This window comes from Indicator indicator, chromosome 4 (genome assembly GCF_027791375.1).
Source record: "Indicator indicator isolate 239-I01 chromosome 4, UM_Iind_1.1, whole genome shotgun sequence".
Classification (NCBI taxonomy): Eukaryota; Metazoa; Chordata; class Aves; order Piciformes; family Indicatoridae; genus Indicator; species Indicator indicator.
In genome coordinates this window covers 44756969-44778495 of record NC_072013.1, presented here as the reverse complement: position 1 = coordinate 44778495, position 21527 = coordinate 44756969, and the positions used below count along the sequence as shown (strand labels likewise).

At 37.7% G+C, this 21527-nt stretch overlaps 1 protein-coding gene across 5 annotated transcripts in view; it reads left to right on the top strand.

The window, feature by feature from the left end:
- RALGAPA1 (Ral GTPase activating protein catalytic subunit alpha 1) overlaps positions 1-21527 on the top strand; it is a 130613-nt gene that overhangs the window by 107601 nt on the left and 1485 nt on the right. For 3 of the 5 annotated variants that reach the window (XM_054400320.1, XM_054400318.1, XM_054400316.1), the window contains 2 exons: positions 14395-14519; positions 15010-15012. In XM_054400320.1, coding sequence (XP_054256295.1) covers positions 14395-14519; positions 15010-15012 — 128 coding nt within the window. The remainder of the gene's footprint in view (positions 1-14394; positions 14520-15009; positions 15013-21527) is intronic. The other 2 variants (XM_054400319.1, XM_054400317.1) reach the window with 1 other exon arrangement.

Here is a 21527-nt window from a genome sequence, read left to right as displayed (position 1 = left end):
GACCTCAGAGGTAGAGCAAGCCTGTTCCCAGCCATTGTTTATTAGTTACCTGTCGAAAGAATAGGATTGCTTTGCAAGGAGTAATTCCAAAGCATCACTTTAAATGCCTTTGATTTTTGCCGCTAGAGACAAGCGATTGAACCAGCGTTTGAGATAGGTTTTTAAACTCCTACCTTACTGTTTGTCATACAGACACTTCCAACAACTGCTAGAGAAATACTTGCAGATGTGTGCACTGAGCTGCTGCTGCTACTGCATGTTCATGTAGGCATATACATAATTTCGAGTGGACTGCATGCATTTTTGATGTGAGGAGTAAAGTGAAGTGTGAAGCTTGAAAGCTGTGTTTTAATGTAGTATAATTTCATGGTTATAGTCTGTGAGGTTTTTGGCAAAACACACATAACATACCTGTAGTTCTGGATTTGTACATGTTCAAGTAACCATATTTTCTTCAGTAATTGCCCTGCTTCTAATCCCAAAGAACCTGCCTTCCCCATCCCAATTAGCTCTTCTCGCTATACCTCTTCTTGCACTGTCTGCAGATAGGAACTAGAGTGCTGGGAGCACCTGTTAAAGAGGTATGGTGTGAGCACATGAGCTTAAGTGTAATGATATGACTGTCCCCACAAGATACCTATTGTTTGTATCTATACAGCTTGGGGTTTAATTAGTAGTACAGCTTTATTTATTAGTTGCTATTCCCTAATGAAATGCATGAGATTCTCTTGAAAGTGGTAAAAAAGGATTGTCTCTAGTAATACAATTTTCTGCTAATAACTGCACTTACCAAGAGCTGAGTGCTCTGTTAATGTTCTATGCAGTTATAGGGAAGACTCAAATCTTTTTATACTGCTAAGAAAATTCTAGGTTCTTCTATGTGCTTTCATAAATTGAATTTACTCATCTGAAGGGGAAGTATTGATTCCACCAATTTGTGTAAAATGTGTAGGATTTTGCCAATGGCATTCTGGTTTAGAACAAAAGGATGTCAGTGGGCTACCCTGAAGAAGCAGTGAAGTGTTTTATCAGTTTCCTAGAACTTCTGAATTTGGATCTCTTAGTAAATATAGCCTGAAGGAGGGTAGTTCTTTTCTTATGCATCTCTTTAAGGTTGGAAGTCCTTGGGTTTGTATGTTGTAAGCTTGAAGTTAGCAGAGCAATCACTCTTTCATTATAAAATGTGTTTTAAATATCCTTAAGAGTCCTTAAACTGGAATGAAAAAAATAAACTAGTTCAGTCTTATGCAGAGTTGATTGCCTTGTTCATAACACAAAATGACAGGGGTTTTGTTAATACCTACTTAACCTTATTAATTAACTATACATTTTGGGTAACAAAAGCCCTTTGTTAAAATGTTAAGACTCTTGCCCCTAGAGGTGTTAAAATTCATGCAGATTTCTTTGATAGCTCTCAGATGTCTGCAAATAAAAACAGGGAAGATCATACAATTTTTCTTGATGCTTCTGAGATTTGAATAAAGAAATGCCTTTAAACCTTTTAATCCCTATACTTAAACTGAAAAACACAGCATTTTTCATTGATTTAATGCTTTCCCTCGTCATAAATTCACCCCGAACAACAAATAAGTCTTGCAAACAACTCAAAAGCTGTGTATGTATAAAGAATAACTATATACTATTGTGTATGGTTGATTCTGATATTTAAATTGGTGAGAAATGTGGGAGATTATTTGTAACAAGCAAAAGAGATAAACAGTAGTGGCTGTGAGACAGAGTAGTGTTTTTGGGTGAGCTGAGTGAGATATTGGCAAACTGTATCTGCGTCATTCTGCATATGGTAATCAAGACAATTGGGGCATGTTTTCCACTGCCAACAGAGGGATTAGAAGATGATAGGTATAAAAAAAAAAAGGAGATTAATAGAAACTAGCACGTTGGTTGCCTTTGTTCTCCTAAAGGTCCATATTTAAGTTACAGAAGAAGGGGGTTATGTACAATACCCATCAGTATATGGAAATACTTAGCTGGAGATGGAATGTACTTCATATAATAATATTCACTAATTAAACAGGTCAAAATTATAACAGAAAAAGGCTGGATGTATATAATTTTATGCTGTATGTGCCACACACAGCAGAGAAAAAACAGAATAAACTAACACAGAGCAAGGATTAAAAGTTAGTTTTACATTTGGTAATTCTGGTTACCATATGGTAGTCCAAAGGGCATGAGTCCTCATCACAGCCCAGCCAAATCAAATTAATCTCCATGTACTTTCTAGACATTGAGAAAATAATTTAATTACTGATTAACTGCACCTGAATAGATCAGAGGGTCACAAATATATCTATCTCTTTCTGAATGCTTCTCCTCCCAAACATAGAAGAATGCAGGCTATTAGAAAATCTTTTGATTTCTGCTTGCCAAACTGTAGTTACCCTCCATCTGTTCTTGCCAATTGTGGAAAAAGGTCAGTTTTCAGCAAAGCCATGCATTTCACAGAAGGTATGTGAAGTGAAATTTCACAGGGGACATGATGGATCCTGATTCTTAGTGATAAACCTTTGGGGCCAGCAGGGTTGGCATATGGTTCAGCATGATATGAAGGCTTGGGTTCCCTGGCTTCACTTCTTTGGCGTGGAACTGATAAAACCTGTCTCTTAAGTATTGTTTTGCTGGACACCAATCATGGGCAGCAGGAACTGCCCATTTAACTCTCTGTGGGAAGGAAGCCCAGGCTGTGTTCACAATAGTGCCATTGTAGTGCTGCAAACTGCTCTCAACAGCTTGACAGCACTAGGGAGGAGGGTGAAGGGGCTGCTTTACTAATTGCCCTTCAAAATAAAGAGAGGGGGAAGTAACTGAAAATTAATCTTTGTTTTCTTCATATAAATAGAAGGCTGTCTTTGAGTTTTTAAAATCAACTTCACTGCCCTCTGAAGAGACTTTTAAGTAGATTATTTCATACAGGTACTGCAGCAACCCCAGAGTAAAGAGAAAATGGGTTTTTTTTCACCTATAAAATTAAAAAAAAAGTAGTTGTAAATTACATTGGTAGATTGGAATTAATGGCAAAATTTCTCACGTGAGAAGTTTTCTTTGTTGCTATGTGGTGAGAAATTGCAACTTAATACATCTCTTTATGTCTTATGAACAATATTGTTAGTATAATTTCATATTTATTTAATTGTACAATTAGTAGTGATGGCTTTATGAAAGGCATTTTCCTTAATATTTCAATTAGTATGTCTATATGTGCAGAGAAAATATTTAAGATAGAAATTTAAACATTTGAATGTATGAACAGTGGCCTTAAGTATTCATGCTAATAGCAGAGAGCAAAGAGCCAGTTTTGATTCTTTAATTTTGCACTTGTCAATTTTGATTACTTGAGTTAAAAGTGATGTAATGCTGAGTGCTGGAGTGGAGGGGAAAATCCCTCTCCCAAAACCTGAGGTTGGTATGTGGGGCTGCGGTTCCCACTGGCCTGTACTGTTCCACATTATTATTCACAGGCTGAAGAGATGATTGCAGCACCTCAGCATCTCTCATAGGCATATTTTTGGTGCAGTATCCTTAGTAAACTGTAGTCCCTTAGCCTGTTGGCCCTGTGCCACCTCTGCTGCCTCCTGCAAACCTGCTGCTAAAGTGGGTCTGAAGCAGTGGCAGCTGTAATGGGCAACAGTTAGCACAACACACCTTATAGGTTCCTCAGTTGCTGTCTTGGATACATGAGTAAGAAAAATCCTCCCTGGAAGTTGGAGTAGGAGTTCTATCTAAATAAAGGCTTTAGCACTCTGCTTCACTGTTTTGTTTTCACCTCTGTAGCCTGTTACTAAAACATGGGCAAGTGTGGTATTTGTAAATACTGTCATTAGTCTTCTAACCACACAGCCAGTAAAATTAATGAGTAATCTGTTAGTGCTGAGGTATTCATCCTTCTGATGCTGCTAGCCATCTGATCTTACCATCTCCCTAGTCTCATGCTAAAATGCAGTTTAGGATTTGTAAAACCAACAATCCGCAATAAATGCTGCCAAAAGGGAGACTTTCTACTATATGTTTGTGTTCATGTGCTCCTGCTATATTTCAAACAGATAATTCATTGGATGCCCATTCTTCCTCTTACTGCAGAGTAGATTATATTTAAGTCAAGATTAATGGATAGATTCTGATGTTAAAACCCAGTCTCTGAGCCTGTCATTCCCTAGAGGCATATAGTGCATTAGTTTAAGCCAATATGCTGCTTATCGTAGATACTATGACACTGTCTTAAATGACAGTTTACTGTACTTTGTTACTGCTTACTCTGCTAATAAAATCACTATATTGTGTTCTTGATAATTACAATATTAAATAGAAACTTAATTGGATTACTGCACGTTTAGATACAGATAGTTCTTAAGTAATTGTCCACTGCAAAATTTCTGATACTCATTTTTTTCTCTCATGAGGTGTGTTGTGTCAGTGTCTAAACTGAATGCTTAGTTCAGACACCTTAGCTGAAGAAGTGCTGAAAAGAGATCTGCAGTGGGATTTTTCAGTGTGAAGGAGTATCTTCTGTCATGTAGTTCTTCACTTGAATCTTGTTGGGTTTAAAATCCTTCCATAAGATGCTTTCATTTGCCAAAGTCCTTAAAATAGAATAACTTCTGGGTTCTACAGAGAATTCAGCAAGTATTGTTAATTCAGATATTTTTTTTCCTTAACTTGGAAATTTTTAGAAGTCTTGAGCATCAGTTTGTCATTTTTGCCGCATAACCAGATGAACAGAATTACATTTCATTCAATCGAGGAAGTATATGTTATTTTATATGGTTCTCTTTAAAAACCCCAACTTTATCCTTCAGAATTAAACTATATAAAAATTAGACTAAGATTAAAAATTGTTAACTTGCACTTTAATTCCACATCTCTTTATAAGTGCCTTTTGTAGAGGAGTTTGGTGCTGAGTGGTTACATTTTTCATTTCATAATTGAGTGTTTTAAGTGGTTAAGCATAGTCCAAATTTTATCCAATTCCAGCTTGTGTTAATGGTGCTACACTCACACTGCCTTAGCACCTGTTATGGATTTTGAGTCATCTGGCAGCCCGTGGGACTTAGATAAAGAAGTACCAGGTGTCCTGCCTGTCTCTTAATTGAGACGCAATGTAAACAATATAGACTTGGCAATATGGTTATAGGAATGGATTAAAGCCCAGCTTTGTCTGTGCTGATGAATCACAGCTTTTTTCTTCCTAGATGATGTTATAAACCACTGAAGAATTTAGGTAGCTTGTAAGATGTGATGGAACAACATAAAAATAAACAATATATCAAGGATTTTCCTAGAAGGACAATGTTGCAGAATGTTAGATGTATTGAGATTTCTCATGGAGAAAGTGAGCATCAGTGACAATTTCTTGCAGAAATTTAGCCATTTTTAGAATGCTCATGCTATAAAAATGAAGATTCTTATACAAATTCAGATAAAGTCAATGCCTTTCAATATAGAATGTGTTAGAAAACTAGGCAGAAAGCAGTAAGTGGAAACACTCAGTGGCTGCATGTTCATGTAGCTTATCCTTACCTTGCAGGACTCTTAACCATTTAACCAAAGGGTGGATATACTGGAAGTAACCTCCTTTAGCTGCAAGATTAGTACTTTTAAAGAAGAAAAAACACCTCCAAATGGCAAAAGTACAGGTTGATACGATTTGCCCAATAACTTTTAATTTATCACAGACTTATTAAACTTTTTTGCAGCGTAAAAAAATTAAAAGTAATCTTCATTATATTAATTTAAAGAATAATGCAACTATGTGCATTGGAAACAAATTGCAAGATCTGGAAGGATGTGATTAATTTGTGTGGTTTGATCTATTATATATTCCCTTATTTTCTCCATGCAGAAATATACCTCAGAGATTGCCTCAGAAAGCCCCTTTGCAGTTACAGCTTGTGTTGAAAAGAGTTTTTATTAAAGATGATTAGATATTACGTTGTATATTTGCTTAAATTCTACAGTCTTAATCTGTTACTTGTTTTGTACATTTATTTTCATTTTTTAAATGAGATATCTACATGAATGGGTAGATTAGCATATGTGCATTAATTAAAATCAGTGATTTTGGACAATTAACACTTAGAAAGTTTTAAAATATTTTTATGAAATGCAGCACAGAAGTTACTTCTAAAATAGGATTTTGATTCCTTTCAGCTTTATGTTCCACTTTTTTGAGTATTGAAATACATTGTTACATTTTACTGGAAAAGTGCTTTCCCTAGTATTGAAAATGTTTTCATTAGAGGAAAAAAATCGCACCTGTTTAGTAGTGTCAAGCACGGTAAATTTTTTTTTCTTCTTTTACCTAAATCAATTGCATCATGAGGAGAATGAACTGAATTCTGCCATATGAATCATCAGTGGTGTGGCTTAAGTTCCAATTGTATATGCAGAATGTGCTTTCATTTACAGCATAGCTGTGTAAGCAGATGCACAGAGCTAAATATTTATATGCCATTTTCAATTTTGTCAGTATTTAAGAAACAGGAAAGAACCCAGGCTGACTTTAGAATATCGAGTTGACTTAAGTAAACAAAATGTAACTGGGGGGGAGAACAAAATCTATTTGTATACTGTTCAAACTAGATGTGGAAATCACTGAAATACAATAAATAGGGAACACCATGATGCCACTTCTGCAGAGTCACTTTTCAGAATATAAGAGAACTTTAACTATTCCTCTCAGTGTGGCCAGTTGATACTGATCACCCACCTACATACAAACCACAGCTAGTTGCAGGACTTCCATCACTGGATCAATAGCAGCCCAACTCACATCCTTCATTCTAAGAGCCAACAAAGAGTACAAATTGCTGTGACTCAGTATGAGTTCAGCTGGTTTGACAGCCACTGCACAATCTCTTCTTTTGGAGCGAGATTTCCCAGAAAAAACTTCCATTTCTCTGATGTGTGGGTTTTGTCCTGTCGTCCTTTAGACACTGGGTTTTGCTATGGCTAACTTTTCCTTTCAGCTTCAATAAAACCTTGGTCCTAACCTGTACTTGTTATCTTTTTAAAGGAGGCAATCCTCCTTTCACATTTTGATGTCAGGAGCTGTATTTTGCTGGTAAAAATCTACCCATTAGAGTGGATGTTTTCATCATTTTGAGTAGCTCAAACTGTAGCAATTAATTACGTGGGGTTTGCACACCTTTTCAGACCAGGGAGAGAGAAACTTAAAATCTCTTACCAGCATATGCCATTTACTGTGCCTCACTGTTTCTTTGTTTCCTTTGGCCTTTAAAATCCTTGGAGCGCTTTTGTATGCTGACAATACTACAGATTTGGGTTTTTTTCTAGAACAGAAGAGGTATACTTCTAAATTTGCTGTGGGGGCAAATGTAGTAAACAAGAGGGTGTCGTTTTATGTAGCTTTTCTTAAAATACTATTAATCTCTTTTCTATAAATAGTGTCTACATGCAATTAAAAAACCTCTTGCAACTGTCCATTGATCCTACAAGCAAGTATCTCTGGGTGGAGGATTTTCATTTTCCATTAAGGATAGAGTGGTGCTTTGCTTTCTGCTTGTCTAAATTATTTTCCAAATGTCTGGCTCACAAAGTCATACTTTCTACAATCATATCAATATGTATTGACTTCTTAGATGACTTTGCTAACAGTTGGACGTGCCAGGGATGCAGCTGTACATGTATTTCTGACAGTCATTTGTAATTAGACATGAAAAAGTCCATCTTGCTATTTAGAAATTCATTCTCTGGCTTTTTATTCTAAGAGATATTTCTAGACAAACATCAAAACTTCTTTTTCCTAGCACTGGAATCAAAAGTTTTCACTACATACTGTCTGTATTGGGATCATATATTCCAATATACAGTTGTGTTGTAACATACTAAACCAGTGTGCCAATATATATAAATACAGAGCATCAGGAGAGAACATTTATTCATAAAACTTCCCACAGAGTGTCTTATTTTGCTTTTTCCTTACTTTTTCTGAATGAGAGGCACAGTGGTGGGAAAATAAATTACCAAAGAGCCCACATTTTTACTCCCTTTCACAAAAGGAGTCCTTTTGTTTATGATCTTTGTTTGTTTGTTTTTTCCTTTTTTTAAACAAACAAAAAAAAATTAACAAAAACCAGTTTATATTATCAGTACTGGACTTGACCAGCCCTTCGATAGGGGTGTAGGAATACTTGCAGCATTGTTGAGCTTGCAGCTTAGAACTTCATAGTTCTGGGGTGTTGCCTGAGCTATAATGATCTTGACGTATTTTAATTCATCCAGATATCATCTTGAAGTTGTCTACTGAAAATGGAAGCTGAGGCATAACTTTATATTATGATATCTGAAGTGCTAAATACTTTCTTTTGGCTTTTTGAAAAATAGAGTTTCTGCCCTTGGTGTCTGTAGTGACTTCATAAATGCATTGCCTTAAAATTTCGTTGAACAAAAGAAATATTGATCTGACATTACAAGTATTACACCATTTTAGTGTATTAATGAACTGTGCATCATTTCATCCCTTTTTAAAGTTTCTTCATTGAGTAGGGTCCTCATCATTCATCCTTCCCTCCAGAAGCTGCTGTCTTGATAAAACGTTTCTTTATCTTCTTATTCCATATTCTCAAGAGTGTTTAGACAGCTCTGTTGATCTGACCCATGTTCCTCATGAGCCTTAAATACAGGTCAGAAAAATCTCCACACAGCAAATGCCTAGTTCTCAAATGCCAATGAATTTCACAGGTATCTCAAGCTTTCAACCCTGCTTCTCTGGTGATCTGCTCACTTCAGCACACACTACAGCTGCCTAAGGCATTGCTGCATCCTGAGTAGACAAATGCCCAGTTCATGCCTCTCTTTATGCAATGAATAGGTAAATATTTGCTCATCTGACCTGCAAGGCACCGATGCTAAGACTTTTGAAGGTATACTCACTGGATTAGAGCCCACTCAGGTGCAACAGGAGGTAACTCCCTAGTTAGGTCGGGCATCCAGGAAACGAGAGAGTGGTTTCCAATTTTGAGGCCACATCTCCTGACTCTTACAAAACTGCTCTAACCATTGGGACTGAGGACGTTTTGTAATCAAGCACACTCTGTTCAGTGCCAAAATTGCTCTTCCTTTCATAAAGGATGATCTCCTCTGAATCACAGGGAAGGTACGTGCTGATCTCTATAGCCTAATGGTTATAGTACTTTCCTGGGAGAGGAGAGTCCCTGGACTCATGAATCAGTAGTTATCAGATGGTCTTTGGAGTGGGCTCTAGGGTTTTTTTCTCCAGCCCTTTTCCAAATCTAGCACTTTTAGATGCTCTGGTAATAGACAGATCACAAAATTGTGAAGTGCCATATCCTTAAAGTCTTGAAAATTTTACTTCATATTACAACTACTTTCTCTCTGGGCTTTTTTTTTCAGCCTCACATTGATGAAATTGAGTATTGGTATTCCCTGGATTATTGTAACACAGTAATCATGCATCCACTCTTCTTTAACTGCAAAATACTAGTTAGATTTATTGTAATTTTATGCAGTTCTAAAACTGAGAAGTGTGCATAAGAAGAAGGAAAAGAAAACATGTAGTCACAAAGACAATAAATCTGTGGAAATAACTAAGAGGAGATTATTCCAACAGAAGGACTTGAAAGATGGAGACAGTAGAAGAGGCTGAACAATGGGAAGTATGGATGTTGTGGAGATTGCATGGTTAAAATTACAGGACAAGGAAAATAAAGACTGAACAACTGGAGATGTGGGAAAATGTAACAAAAGCATTTCCTTACCAAATTGAAGGATGACAGTGCTATGGATAAAAGAATTGGCAATGTGAGGGAATTGGTTTGGATATAAAGGAAGAAGATTTGGGTGGTGGATGAAGATGCAAGGAGGAGAGCTGTTTTTTCTCTCTTCTTGTGATAGATGAGCCTCATTATCCTGAGTTAGATTACAGCACAAGGCAGATGATGTTTGTCCTCCAGAAATAAAAAAGCCAAATATAAAACTGAAGACACAAATGAAGGCAGATGCAAAATTCTGGGAAATAGGAACCAATAGTAAACAGCATGAATAGTTATGTGATCTACACAGCAATAGACTTCCAAGGTGTTTTTTTCTTTTTTGACAAACATCGTAGCAAAGTGGAGAGTTTGAGAAGGGATTGTTTTTTATGGACACTTACAGACAGCTAGTGCTAGGCATAAGAAGCCACATTAAAAAAAGTATACTTGTCAAAAAAATGTGAAGGTGAGTGAGAGTGGCTGCCTGCATTAACTGACTGGAGGCAAGCCTGGGTCGGATAAAATTATCAGCTGCGGACTGTCAAGTTAAAATAATAAGCCTGCATTCATTGTAGGGAGTGGTAGACTGATGACAATACCTGAGAATGCCCCATCTAGGCAGTGTGTTCAGAAAGTGGTCTTGCAGTGCTCTGATTAGATGTAAAGGAGGAATAAAAATTCATTGAGGCCAGAAAAAAGGATATGGCAGTAACTGAGATTTTTAAGTAAGAGCTAATGGCTGGAAAAGTTGTGTCTTAGATTATACAAAAGGAATGTGCAAGATGTAGATGTATTCTGCCACAGGAGTCTATACAGAGCTTGAGTTAATAAAGTTATGCAGTCAGCAGTGATGGAGAGCTATTAGGTGAAAACATAAGTTCTTTTTCAGACAGAGTAGGCATAAGTAGGTGATCAAACAGGCAGACTTTCAGTGCTTGCTCCCAGGCACAAATCAACAGGTCTCAAAAAATGTTTACAGTAACAATGGACAGTGCAGTGTTTTCAGTATCAATAGAAATAACTGGAGATTTAGAGAACAAGTGACATGGATTGTAATGCAAATGAAATTTTAGCTGGAGTGACTACAACCTGAGTGACCTATAAAGGTACGGTTCCTGATTTTTTTTCTTGCACTGATTGCATTTTTCAGAGCAATATCTTCTGAAAAAGTACAATGAAGTAATTAAGGTTTTTGTTACACTCTTTGCAGATTATATATCTGCGAGTTTTTAGCTGACAGGTTTGGATGAGTGCCTGTATAATTAGTGTATATCTTTCTCTCTCTTACCTTTTTTTATCCTTTCTCATTTGTTCCAGTTAGCACCTTCTTCAAAAGCAGAAAATTCGCTCCCTGTGCCAGAGTCTTTCTCCATTGGTTCGTCTGCACATCCTTCCCATTCCATCTTAATTGCCAATGCCAGTGGCAACATCCACTGGCAGTAAGAATACAGCTTGCATTGCCCTGTTATTAGTAGCCATTGACTTTGTGTGCACCACTCAATTTCTAGGTGCTAATAACTCTTCCCTAGAGAGCAGCATTTTAAAGAAATAAATGTCTAGCCTGTTAGAAGTAATGTAGAAATTAACTGCCATAGGTTTATGGTTACTCTTGCAGATAGTTGCATTCAAATACAGAATAGAACTAGGTTATCTCAGCCACAAAAGCATGCAGATTTGGAGTCTTAAAATACTAGAATGTTCTGAAAGTGTATGTGAATAGAAGATAAAAGTACTTCAGTCTCAGCTGCTCAATTTCTTATATGTGAAAGGAGCTTTTCTGAGGAGTGTGTTGCGGAGTGCAACAAGCTTTGGACTGGGGGTTTGCATCAGATTTTTTGTTTTGTTGTGAAGTGTTCCATTTTGAACAGATGGTATTGTGGACTCCCATGATGAGCAGCAACCTGACTATCTGAAATACTTTTCTCCAAGTATACTATGTGTGCATTTGAATTAGACTTACAGAACTGATATAAGCATGTCCTTTCCACTGTGCAATGAAAACATCCTCTCAGTCAGCATCTGTGTTGAGATTTCATTATTTGGTTAGGAGAGAGAGAATGGGAATGTCCTTGTCACATTCAAAGCAGTACCTTTCCTTCATTTTTGTCTTATTTGTGTATAAGCTTTGGATATAATAGGATAAACTAGAAGGTTTGCTTTAGAGACCTCTGAAAGTAGAACATTTTAAAAGCAGGTAGGTGTCTCCACCCTACTTTTTCAAGAAACATTTTACCTATTCAAGCAGACTCTTAAAAACAGCTTGTTTTGATAGGAGCCTTTTCTCCTGTGGGCCTTCAGCCTTTGCTTCCTGGCAGCACCTTCAGTGCGAAAAGAGAGTGATCAATTGGGAGACTATCAGTGCCAGCATGCATAGAGTGATAAGTTAACACACCACTGGGAATTTCTAGGGCCCACCAAGATACTTCACTTCTAATGTGCTAACAAGCTCATTTTTCTACCTCTTGCCTCTTCAGTTATTTTTTTTTCTCAGAAGAGCTTAGAAGTTGAGTGCATCAGGCATAATGAAAAGCTCTGTAGGAGGGAGAAGCAATAACCCCATTTTTCCCTTTTCAGCCAAATAGAAAATTAGTTTCTGGTAATACACAAAGGCCAGTATTTTTTGTGCAAGGGGCACTGCTGTGAATCAAAGGACTCTATTAACTGCAGAAAATTCAGCAGCTGTGAATCTCCCCCAATGAAAAAAGTGCTTTTCAACAAGTTGTGAGATACGTAGTATTATTTAGACTTCAACCATCAGGTTCATCCTCTACCACTTATACATAGCCTCCTAAAAACTGCTGTATTACTTTCCTCTGTTAAGGCTCAACACTGTGTTTATCCCCTAACCTAAGAACCATTACAATGGGAGACTTTTCTATTTTCTCTTGTCCCAGTGCTTCTGATATAACTTCTCCAGACAGATTTCTGCTGAGCTTCAGGTGTCTCAGGATCCAGAAAGAATTAAGAACGTGTATTTGGGAGGAAAAATTATTTCCCTGTCTCACTTTGTAGCCAAGTTGTGGTCTAAGGAAATACAGTGAAGATCATTTTATTCACTAGAAGTTGTTTTCAGTCAATGTATTATATATCGGGTTTTTTTTTCATATTTAGAGGTACTGCAAAATCTACTGTAAATCTGCTGTACAGAAAACTGCAAAAAAGGTTTTATGGGGAGAGTTCTGTAATTGTTGGAAGTATAATTTTCCAAGCTATGATGAAGGATATTGTGTCCAGCATTAATTTGGGACTGAGAATTTTATTGCTTATCCTAACTGAAAATGGTGTTGTTATGTATTTTAAACGTTAGCACTTGTTACTAAAAACACTTACCACTTGTAATGCAGTTTTTATGTTTGGATTGCTAAAAAGTGTGTGCAAAATCCGTATTATCACTGTTTCACAAGTGGTGAAATTGAGCCAGAAAGGTAATTTCCACCCCATGAAAAAAAAAAAAAAAGCTGCAAACCTGAAATCAGAACCCTGAATTTTAAAGAAACTGATTCTTAGTGCATTCCTCCACAGCATGAAGATTTGTTTGGGGTCTTTTTTTTAGGAAAATGAAACTGTGTAAGGAGAAAATCATCTCACTATTGACTAATAAAATAAGAAGAAAGAGAAAAGTGTGCACAAGCATAAATGCCAGCGAAAATTTCTGATCAGTTTATGGTGCTGTGAGATAACTGGAGGAGGGCTCCCTCATTCAGTGTACTGACTCCAGCTGGAGGACTTTAAAAGTTGTGAGAGAAAAGGTTAACTGATTTCCCAGTTCAGGAACTATACGACGTGGAGTCAGCATGGTAGTTTTTCTTGATAATTGTATGTTGCTGCCTGCTGCTCTACATTTTGACAGCCATTTCCATAGTTGCTTTCACGAACAGCAGAAATAGTCTCTCTTTTTCTCGCTCTCTCTGTGCTAACAGCACAATCAGGCCTGCTGGAACAAGAAGCCTGGAGAGGGTTCTTCAAAAGCAACAACACTTCGAGATACCAGTCTCTTGTCAATAATATCAGAGAGGGAGAGCACATGGAAAAGGAGCAAGTAGGGTGTTTTGCTGTCAATGCCCTGTCGACACCCTGTTAGCCAGTTTTTAAGGGTCCTACAGATTCCTTACGTATATTCTTGCTTGTTTTAACAGCACAATTCATGAGGGGTTTTCCCCAGTACTCAAATTTCACCGTGTATGTATCTTAACTGTGTGTGAGTGGGATTTTTTTTATGGACTATGGAAGCCAAGCGGTTTGTTATGGAAAAGTGCAGAATCATTTACTTGGTTAATGCTAAGGTTGTCTTTCATGCTATAGTAATGTTTTTATATTTGATTGTGACCACAGTTCAGGCAAATTAGATACTTCGGAGTATTAGTGGCTGCTGTTTGGAAAAAAAAAATGCAGAAAATTTTGCATCAGACAGGAAGAAAAGATAGTTGAACCATGAGGTTTACAGTAATCATGTTTTATGTTACAGTTAGTATTACTTCATTGTATCAGATATCATAGTTATGTAAAGAATTAATACTAAATGTGCACAGTCGCTGAAATACATGATATATATTTAACAAAAACAAGGATTCTGAATACCTAGGCACTGGTATTTAGCAATTACAGTACATGGTATAAATTCATCCTTAATTCTTGGCTAAACCAGTTATGAGGAGAGAGCACGATACCTGCAAACGATTGTTCAACATCATCTAGAGCCTACAACATTTGAGGATTTTGCTGCTCAGGTTTTCTGTCCAGCACCTTACCACCATTTGCCATCGGAAACAGGTAAGAAGTACAGCAAAGAACTGATTTTATACAATCTTACTTGAAATGCAGTATTCTTACTTATAAAGACTAAAAATTCAGACCTTTGCACATCATTAAGAGTTAATTAGAAAGACTGTGTATATATATATATGTGTGTGTGTGTGTGTGTGTATATATATACACACACACACACATATTTGAGAATCTGGGCAAAGTTGCCTTTAAATCTTTATTCTGTTGCCTGGCATCATGAGCCAATGCCTGATTTTAAGATTTGGCAAATTGCTTTAATAAGGCAACCAGACCCTGTATTTTTACAGTGAATTTTATCATGTTCTTATGTGTAAAATCTCCATGGAAGCACTCCTTCATCTGGACTAGTTCAGGTAAATACATTATTTAACCTAAGCACACCTTCCTCGTAAGAAAGTTTTAAGGCTCACTAGAGAGCCTTGAAATCTGAGAGCCTTGCAATCATCCATTTATTTCTGGGTTGTTAGCTGCAAAGTTGGTTTTAAGGTCAGTTTTGCTTTTCAGTAAAAAAACCTTTTTATAAGAGGATACTGCATTTTCAGTTACTAATGAGAAAATCGGTAAAAGAAAATTAGTAACTCAAGGCCTTCCTGTTCTGACATTTCTTGAACTCCTTATGATTATTTCATTATTTTATTTCCCCTCTTTTTAGATCATTAAATATCAGTTCTGTTTATCTGAAGGTAAGACAAAGTGTCCAAAAAACCCCTTTATTCCTCTTACTTTTACTAGATCACTAAGCTTGTAACCAAATTGTATGCAAACTTTCCTTGTTTCCCTTGTTCACACTAAAAAGAATTTCACACTGATTGAGAAATGACCACTACATCTTCTTAAAGTTTTAGTCTTTTACTAACCTCAGGTCTGCATGAAGCACTAACACTGGTTCTGGGATTAAGGTAACTAATGATAGAGACAGTTGTTGAATGAGTAACACTTTATTGTGTTGACCTTTGTTTCTCAGCATGAACAAGTAGTACTGGATGGCAGTGGTGTGTTTTGTACCCTTGTACTGTCTTTCATTGATGTTGTAAGACATTCTGCAGTGATAACATAGGAGAGAAGGAGAAGAAGAATGTGTAACACTTGAAATTCCTTATTCAGGAAAATTTATTTCATGACAAATCAAAATGCTTCTGTGGAAAACTGTAAATATAAATAAAATTAATTTTTTGAGAATAATTTGGCAAGTTACCTTCAAATTAGTTTCTTAATTGCAAAGCTATGAAGAAATAAATTCTAAAATTATAGAAGTATTGTCTTAGGACTACAGAAAGTATGACTGAGAGATATTAAAACATTGAGATTTCTTTGCTTGAAGATATAAACCATAAGTAGAATGGAAGTGCAGTTTAAAAATATACTAAGTGGTGTAAGTGATGCTACTGCAAATAGTCAAGACCAAAGGGGAACAAAATTAAAAGTAATTTAAAATTAAATAAATCAGTATAAAAAAATTCATACTGCATAATTTAATGTATAAAAACATATGAATAGGAAAAGTGTGTAACTAGAAACAAGAGCCAGGGATACCAGTCCTTGCCATATTTCCTACCTAATACACTCAATAAATATTCAACAGCAGATACTTTTTATGGCTAGTATATGTTCTAGGGTACTTCCATCAGTTCTGCCTAGTGACTTTTCCTCTAGTTGGCTCTATCAGAGTGAAGCAAAGATGTTTTGCTGTCCCAGTTTGGTATGTTGGGAGAACACTGCTCTACAGTGGCAATTCCTGCATTCCTTTAAAAATTGTCTTAGGCATACTTGGTTCTCTCATAGGATCTGGAATTTTTAGAAGCCTGATTTTTGACTTAACCTTTGTATCAAATATAAGAATTTTTGGCAGGAATCTCATTAGTAGGAGCTTGTGATGTGTTTCACATCTGCATGTATGCATGTGTGTGTGTTTATGTACAACAAAATATGATGTCCTGTCTTGAGGCTCATGTTCTTCTGGGCCTTGTGCAGCACAGTGGAACTGACCAGCGCATCAGAGAATTGTTAGGGTTGGAAAGGGACCTCAAGGATCAGCCAGTTCCAACCCCCCTGCCATGAGCAGGGACACTTCACACTAGATCAGGTTGCTCAGAGCCACATCCAACCTGGCCTTAAAAACCTCCAGGGATCAGTGTCAGGAGCTGCCAGGAGCTTCCTAGGACAGACATAAGCAGCACAGTGTTGACCTAGTGTCACTATCAAATGATGTGTCCCCAGATATGCCTGCCTTTGAGATTCCATTTCAGCCCAGGGAAGCTGGAAATCCTTTGACAGTCCTGCTTGCAGCCTGAGGGCTGGACCATCTTCTATCTGGAGCTCCTGAGGCTCTGTTACTCAGCTGTAGGACAGAGTGCCTGGAGTAGCATCACATCATCTGCCTCTGAAGGGTGCAAATTCTAAGGCCTAAGGCAGGTATAAATTAGCACTGCAATCATGTGCCAAAAAGCTTACCTCAGGTCATGGGCTTAGCCTGAAATTCACTAGTTTCCAGTTTTAGTGAAGGCAGACCTGTAAGTGAGGTGGATGGAGATGACTCAAAACCTGTGATAGACCACAATCCCAAGAAAGAGTCCAACAGGTGTGCTATTAAAGAAATAGATACTCCTAAGTTTCCAGGGTCCCTAGAACAGAAGGATTCCTTATAACATATGTATAGAGCTCTGAAGTGTGCCAGGATTGCATATAGGATTGGCACTGGAGTCCTGCCTGGGAATAAATCCACACACATTCGTTACCCCCAAGATGACTCTGACAAAATGTCATCTTGAAAATTTCTGACCAGCTACTAAAAATATATTCCCTCCCCCTTTTTTTAATACAATTTCATTTATGTCTGGGATTTTTTGTTATGTTTTCAAAATGAAAACTAATTGACCAGAGACTACAAAAATTTTCCACATTTTAGACATTGCAAACTCGATTCTTAATTATAGAATCATAGAATGGCTTAGGATGGAAGGGACCTTAAGGATCATCTACTCCAACCTTCCTGCCATGGGCAGGGACACCTCTCAACTAGACTTGGCTTCTCAAGGCCTCATCCAACCTGGCTTTGAACACTCCCAGGGAGGAGGCATCCACAGCCTCCCTGGGCAAGCCTATTCATAGAATCATAGAATCAACCAGCTTGGAAGAGACCTCCAAGATCATCCAGTCCAACCAATCACCCAGCCCTAAGCAATCAACTAGACCATGGCACTAAGTGCCTCATCCAGTCTTCTCTTGAACATCCATCTCCAAGATTACAGTTGGTGGATGTTTAATTTTAATAAAATATTATATACAATTTCTTTTTCTAAGAAAGATCTGTACAACCTGTGAAGCTGCTACAGCCCATCACCAAGTGTTGCAATGATCCCTTTGGCCAATTTCAGCATGCCATTTTTTTGCATTTGAACTGTGAGAATTGGAGCAAATAGAGAACATTGCCTTCAGTAACAAACTCTCAGACTTCCCTCAGACTGACATCTTTTATCAAAGGCTCAGCCTTCAGCAAAAGTAGGTTTCTTCCTTACAGTGGTTGCTCTTCCAGACATGCGATTGTGGCTGCTGTTGTTTCATCTGGATACTTAGTTTGCCCTGTCAAAACAGTTCATAAGTCAACCTTCCCATAGTTAGTAACGTTGTAACAGTAGTCTATGTGTACATTTTAAAAAAACAGAGATTTACCTGCACTTACAGGATAGAATTCAGTTGCCTCTATATTTTTCCCATTGTCTCTGTTAAATAGAGTAACTGCAAATACTGAGTTAAATGGAACAGCCCCTCCCATGCAGCTATTGAGTAAACCAGGTTTCTGTGACACCAGAGTAGGCTGAGGGCACTGTCAATGGTAAACTCAATGATATTGAAGGGTTTATTGACCCCATGATGCTAAGATTCTGAGCTTTAAAACCTACAGATGTCTTGGGTTTGTTTTTTTCTTTGTCTTTTATTTTTCCCCCTCTCTTCCTAACTAAAAGTAGTACCTGAGTACATCAAATCTGATAAAGAAGGGCCCTCTCTGCATTAGTCACAGTATTTTCCTTGTGCTGAAAGCATCAGAATTTTCGATCCCAACAACCATTCCTGTATTTTCAAGCCTGTGTTTGGAACAATTCTACTGCCCCACTCTCAAAGTGGGGATGCCATCACACAGGCAGGGAAGCAGGGAATGTAGAGATTCAGCAGCCTGTATCTTAATCTCTTATGCTGCTTGCTTGCTGGGTAGCTTTGACCTGAGAATCTTTTTGGCCCTGTAGTACCCTTTCAGAGATGAGAATGACGGTGCTTTTCTCATCACAGAAAGGTATAAGCAGCACTGAAAAGACTGGGAACTTTGCCAGAAGGTGTCACAGATACTGACTGACAGAGAGGAATAGTTTTACCCAACATTTAAATTTCCAGACGAGTTCTAAAGAGCATTCTTCAATAAACTTAGGCTCTGCCTCTCTTTTGCCATGAACTTACTCTTTCTTGCTGTGTTGTTTCTCATGTCTGGCTCTCAGTTCTTTCACTCATACCTACTTCCAGTCCTCCCAGGTTTTTAGACCATCTCTTCCTCACCTTCTCATCTTGCTTTGCAGCTGCTTTTGCAATCCTTCTACATCTGCTTCTCGCTTCCTTTCCCCATTTCCCCAAATTAGTGAGACACTTAGTTGACTTGACTGTAGCAAGGCTCCACTGAGCATGACAGACAAGATGGCCAGATTTGGACTGGAACGTTAAGAGCAACAAAGGGAACAAGCTGTACAAAAAAATTTTCCCTTATCCCTGGAGGTCAGTTGAGGTGTGCTGAAGTAGCAGCATGCACAAATTGCGTTTTCCTCTGTGGTCATTCTCAGAAATGACACTCAGGAATACATTGATCGAGACAAGATATGATAAAGCCAGAAGCGCTGAGAGCACTAAGACTACTGAGAGTAGTCTTACCCTGCAGCACCCTGGCTTAACATGAGCTCCCTGCCAGGCTTCTGCTCAGTGAAGTTTTCACCTCTTTCAAAGTCAGAACTAATGAACAAGGTAAGTCACGGCAGTGTGGACGTCATGATGCCTTCCAGACTCCTTCACTTCACCCTACTTCTAACTGTGTAGTTAGGGTTCCATTATACATTTAAATAGTTAATTTCTGAGTCAAGTAACCAACATACTGTTATTAGAGGATCCTAAGATTTTCAGATCAAGTGTGAAAATGTCACATTTCAACTTTGCTGATGAACATCCTCTTTGAGAAGCAATTGAAATGGCTTTACATTATGGCCCCAAAATATCATAGCTCATCAGGCTATGACATTTGCTGCTTCTCAAGCCTAAAAGCTGAAAAATGTGGATTACTTCCTGACATGTCTCAACATCTTAAAAATCCTAACACGTCTACTTTGGTTATTTTATAGAACTTTATAGTTGTAGGTCAATTATCAATAAACCTTTCCTCTTTAACCCTATTTTTTATCTTTTGGGTAACTAAATGCTTCATTATGTAGAGAGAGAGAGATAATAACTTTTTACACTGAAGGTTTAAAACTGTGAAGGGGAAAGGCACTCTGCAAAATTTCTATGTACCACATTGAATATCCACATCTGTGTATGTGCCTGTGTCTGTATAGATAGATATATATTGCTTACCTAAAATCCAAAGACATTTTAGTTACTAATCAGTTAGTTGATTGCTGTCAGACTTTAAATATATTTTAAGTGCCATTATCCTTCACTCTTCTGGTGTGATATGTTCAGATGTGAAAATCACTTTACATGACTTCTGTTCTTCAATAGCTCTGTTAGTTCCTTTAAAAGAAAAAAAAAGGGGGGGAGTGGGGGAAGAGGGTGGAATTCCATGTGATCTGTGCTTCTGTCTGCAAGAACTGGAAACAGAATCTTAAGATACGACCAGAGTAATGCCTGGGGAAATAATGGGGAGTTTTCAACGTTTTCTTTATGCAAGCCATGATAAAATTTCACACTAGGGTTTGACCCTTTGTTGCAGACTAACTTGCTGAAATGTTCTGGGGTTTCTTCTTTACGTGTTTTCAGGAGTCTCACGTTGAGACTGGCTATAGTTTTTAGCATGCTTAATACTGTGAAACAGCTGGGGAGCAGAAGCCATATATCAAGTTGCCATTTGGTTTTCCTTCTCAGTTGCGTGTATGTGTGTATTTAACTGTTTTCACAGACGTTAAGCAAGCATTTCAGGCAATGTTTAAGACGTATCTCACTTGCTATGAATAAGGTTGCTGGATCTGGATAATGTTATAGAATTCTTTTCTTTCTCTCTCTCTTCCTTTTTTTTTTTTTCTTGTAATGCTTAGTTGGTAAGTATGACGCCAGATTTCAGAGCTGTTGCTTCATTGCACATGACTAACTCATCACTCTCTTTAACCTATAGCATGAGCAACAATTGCATAATGAAATTCGAGACTCCGTTTTCTGTGCTCATCTGTTAATACCCTTCAATCTCTGCGGTTCGTGTCTCATGTCTCACGCCTGTTATCTTTTATCTTTTCTCCTCCCCCTTCCTCACTTCTTTCCACTCCTCCTTCCTCATCACTTCTTCATTCTCAACAAAGAAAGAAATGCTGTGATATTTCTTCTCCTTCCAAAACCTCCACTAGAAAACATTGGCCACATCAAGGTAAAGGGCAAAGGCTTGAAACGGAAGGTCTTTCACGCTAGCTGTGAATGGTATGCTGTGCAAAACAACAATGGTTATTTTCTGTTCTAACTTCCACCATTTGAAATGCTTTAATTCCTTGTAAAATTAGAACAAGATAGAATTTCAGAAAATGAGAGTGCATGTTTCCCTGCCTGCCTTTTTTCTGTAAGGCACAGTGAGTCAGGCATTATCATGCTTTTCCAGATTGTTTGGCAATGAAGTACCTAGTTCATGAACAGAATTACTGTCACCAGCTGGGGAACAAATAACAGCCCTTTCTCCTCCCTGTCACTTCCATGGGACATGTCAGTGTGAAAAAGGAAGTACTGTGCCATCCCCCTGGAGCAGGCAGGTGATGGACCAGG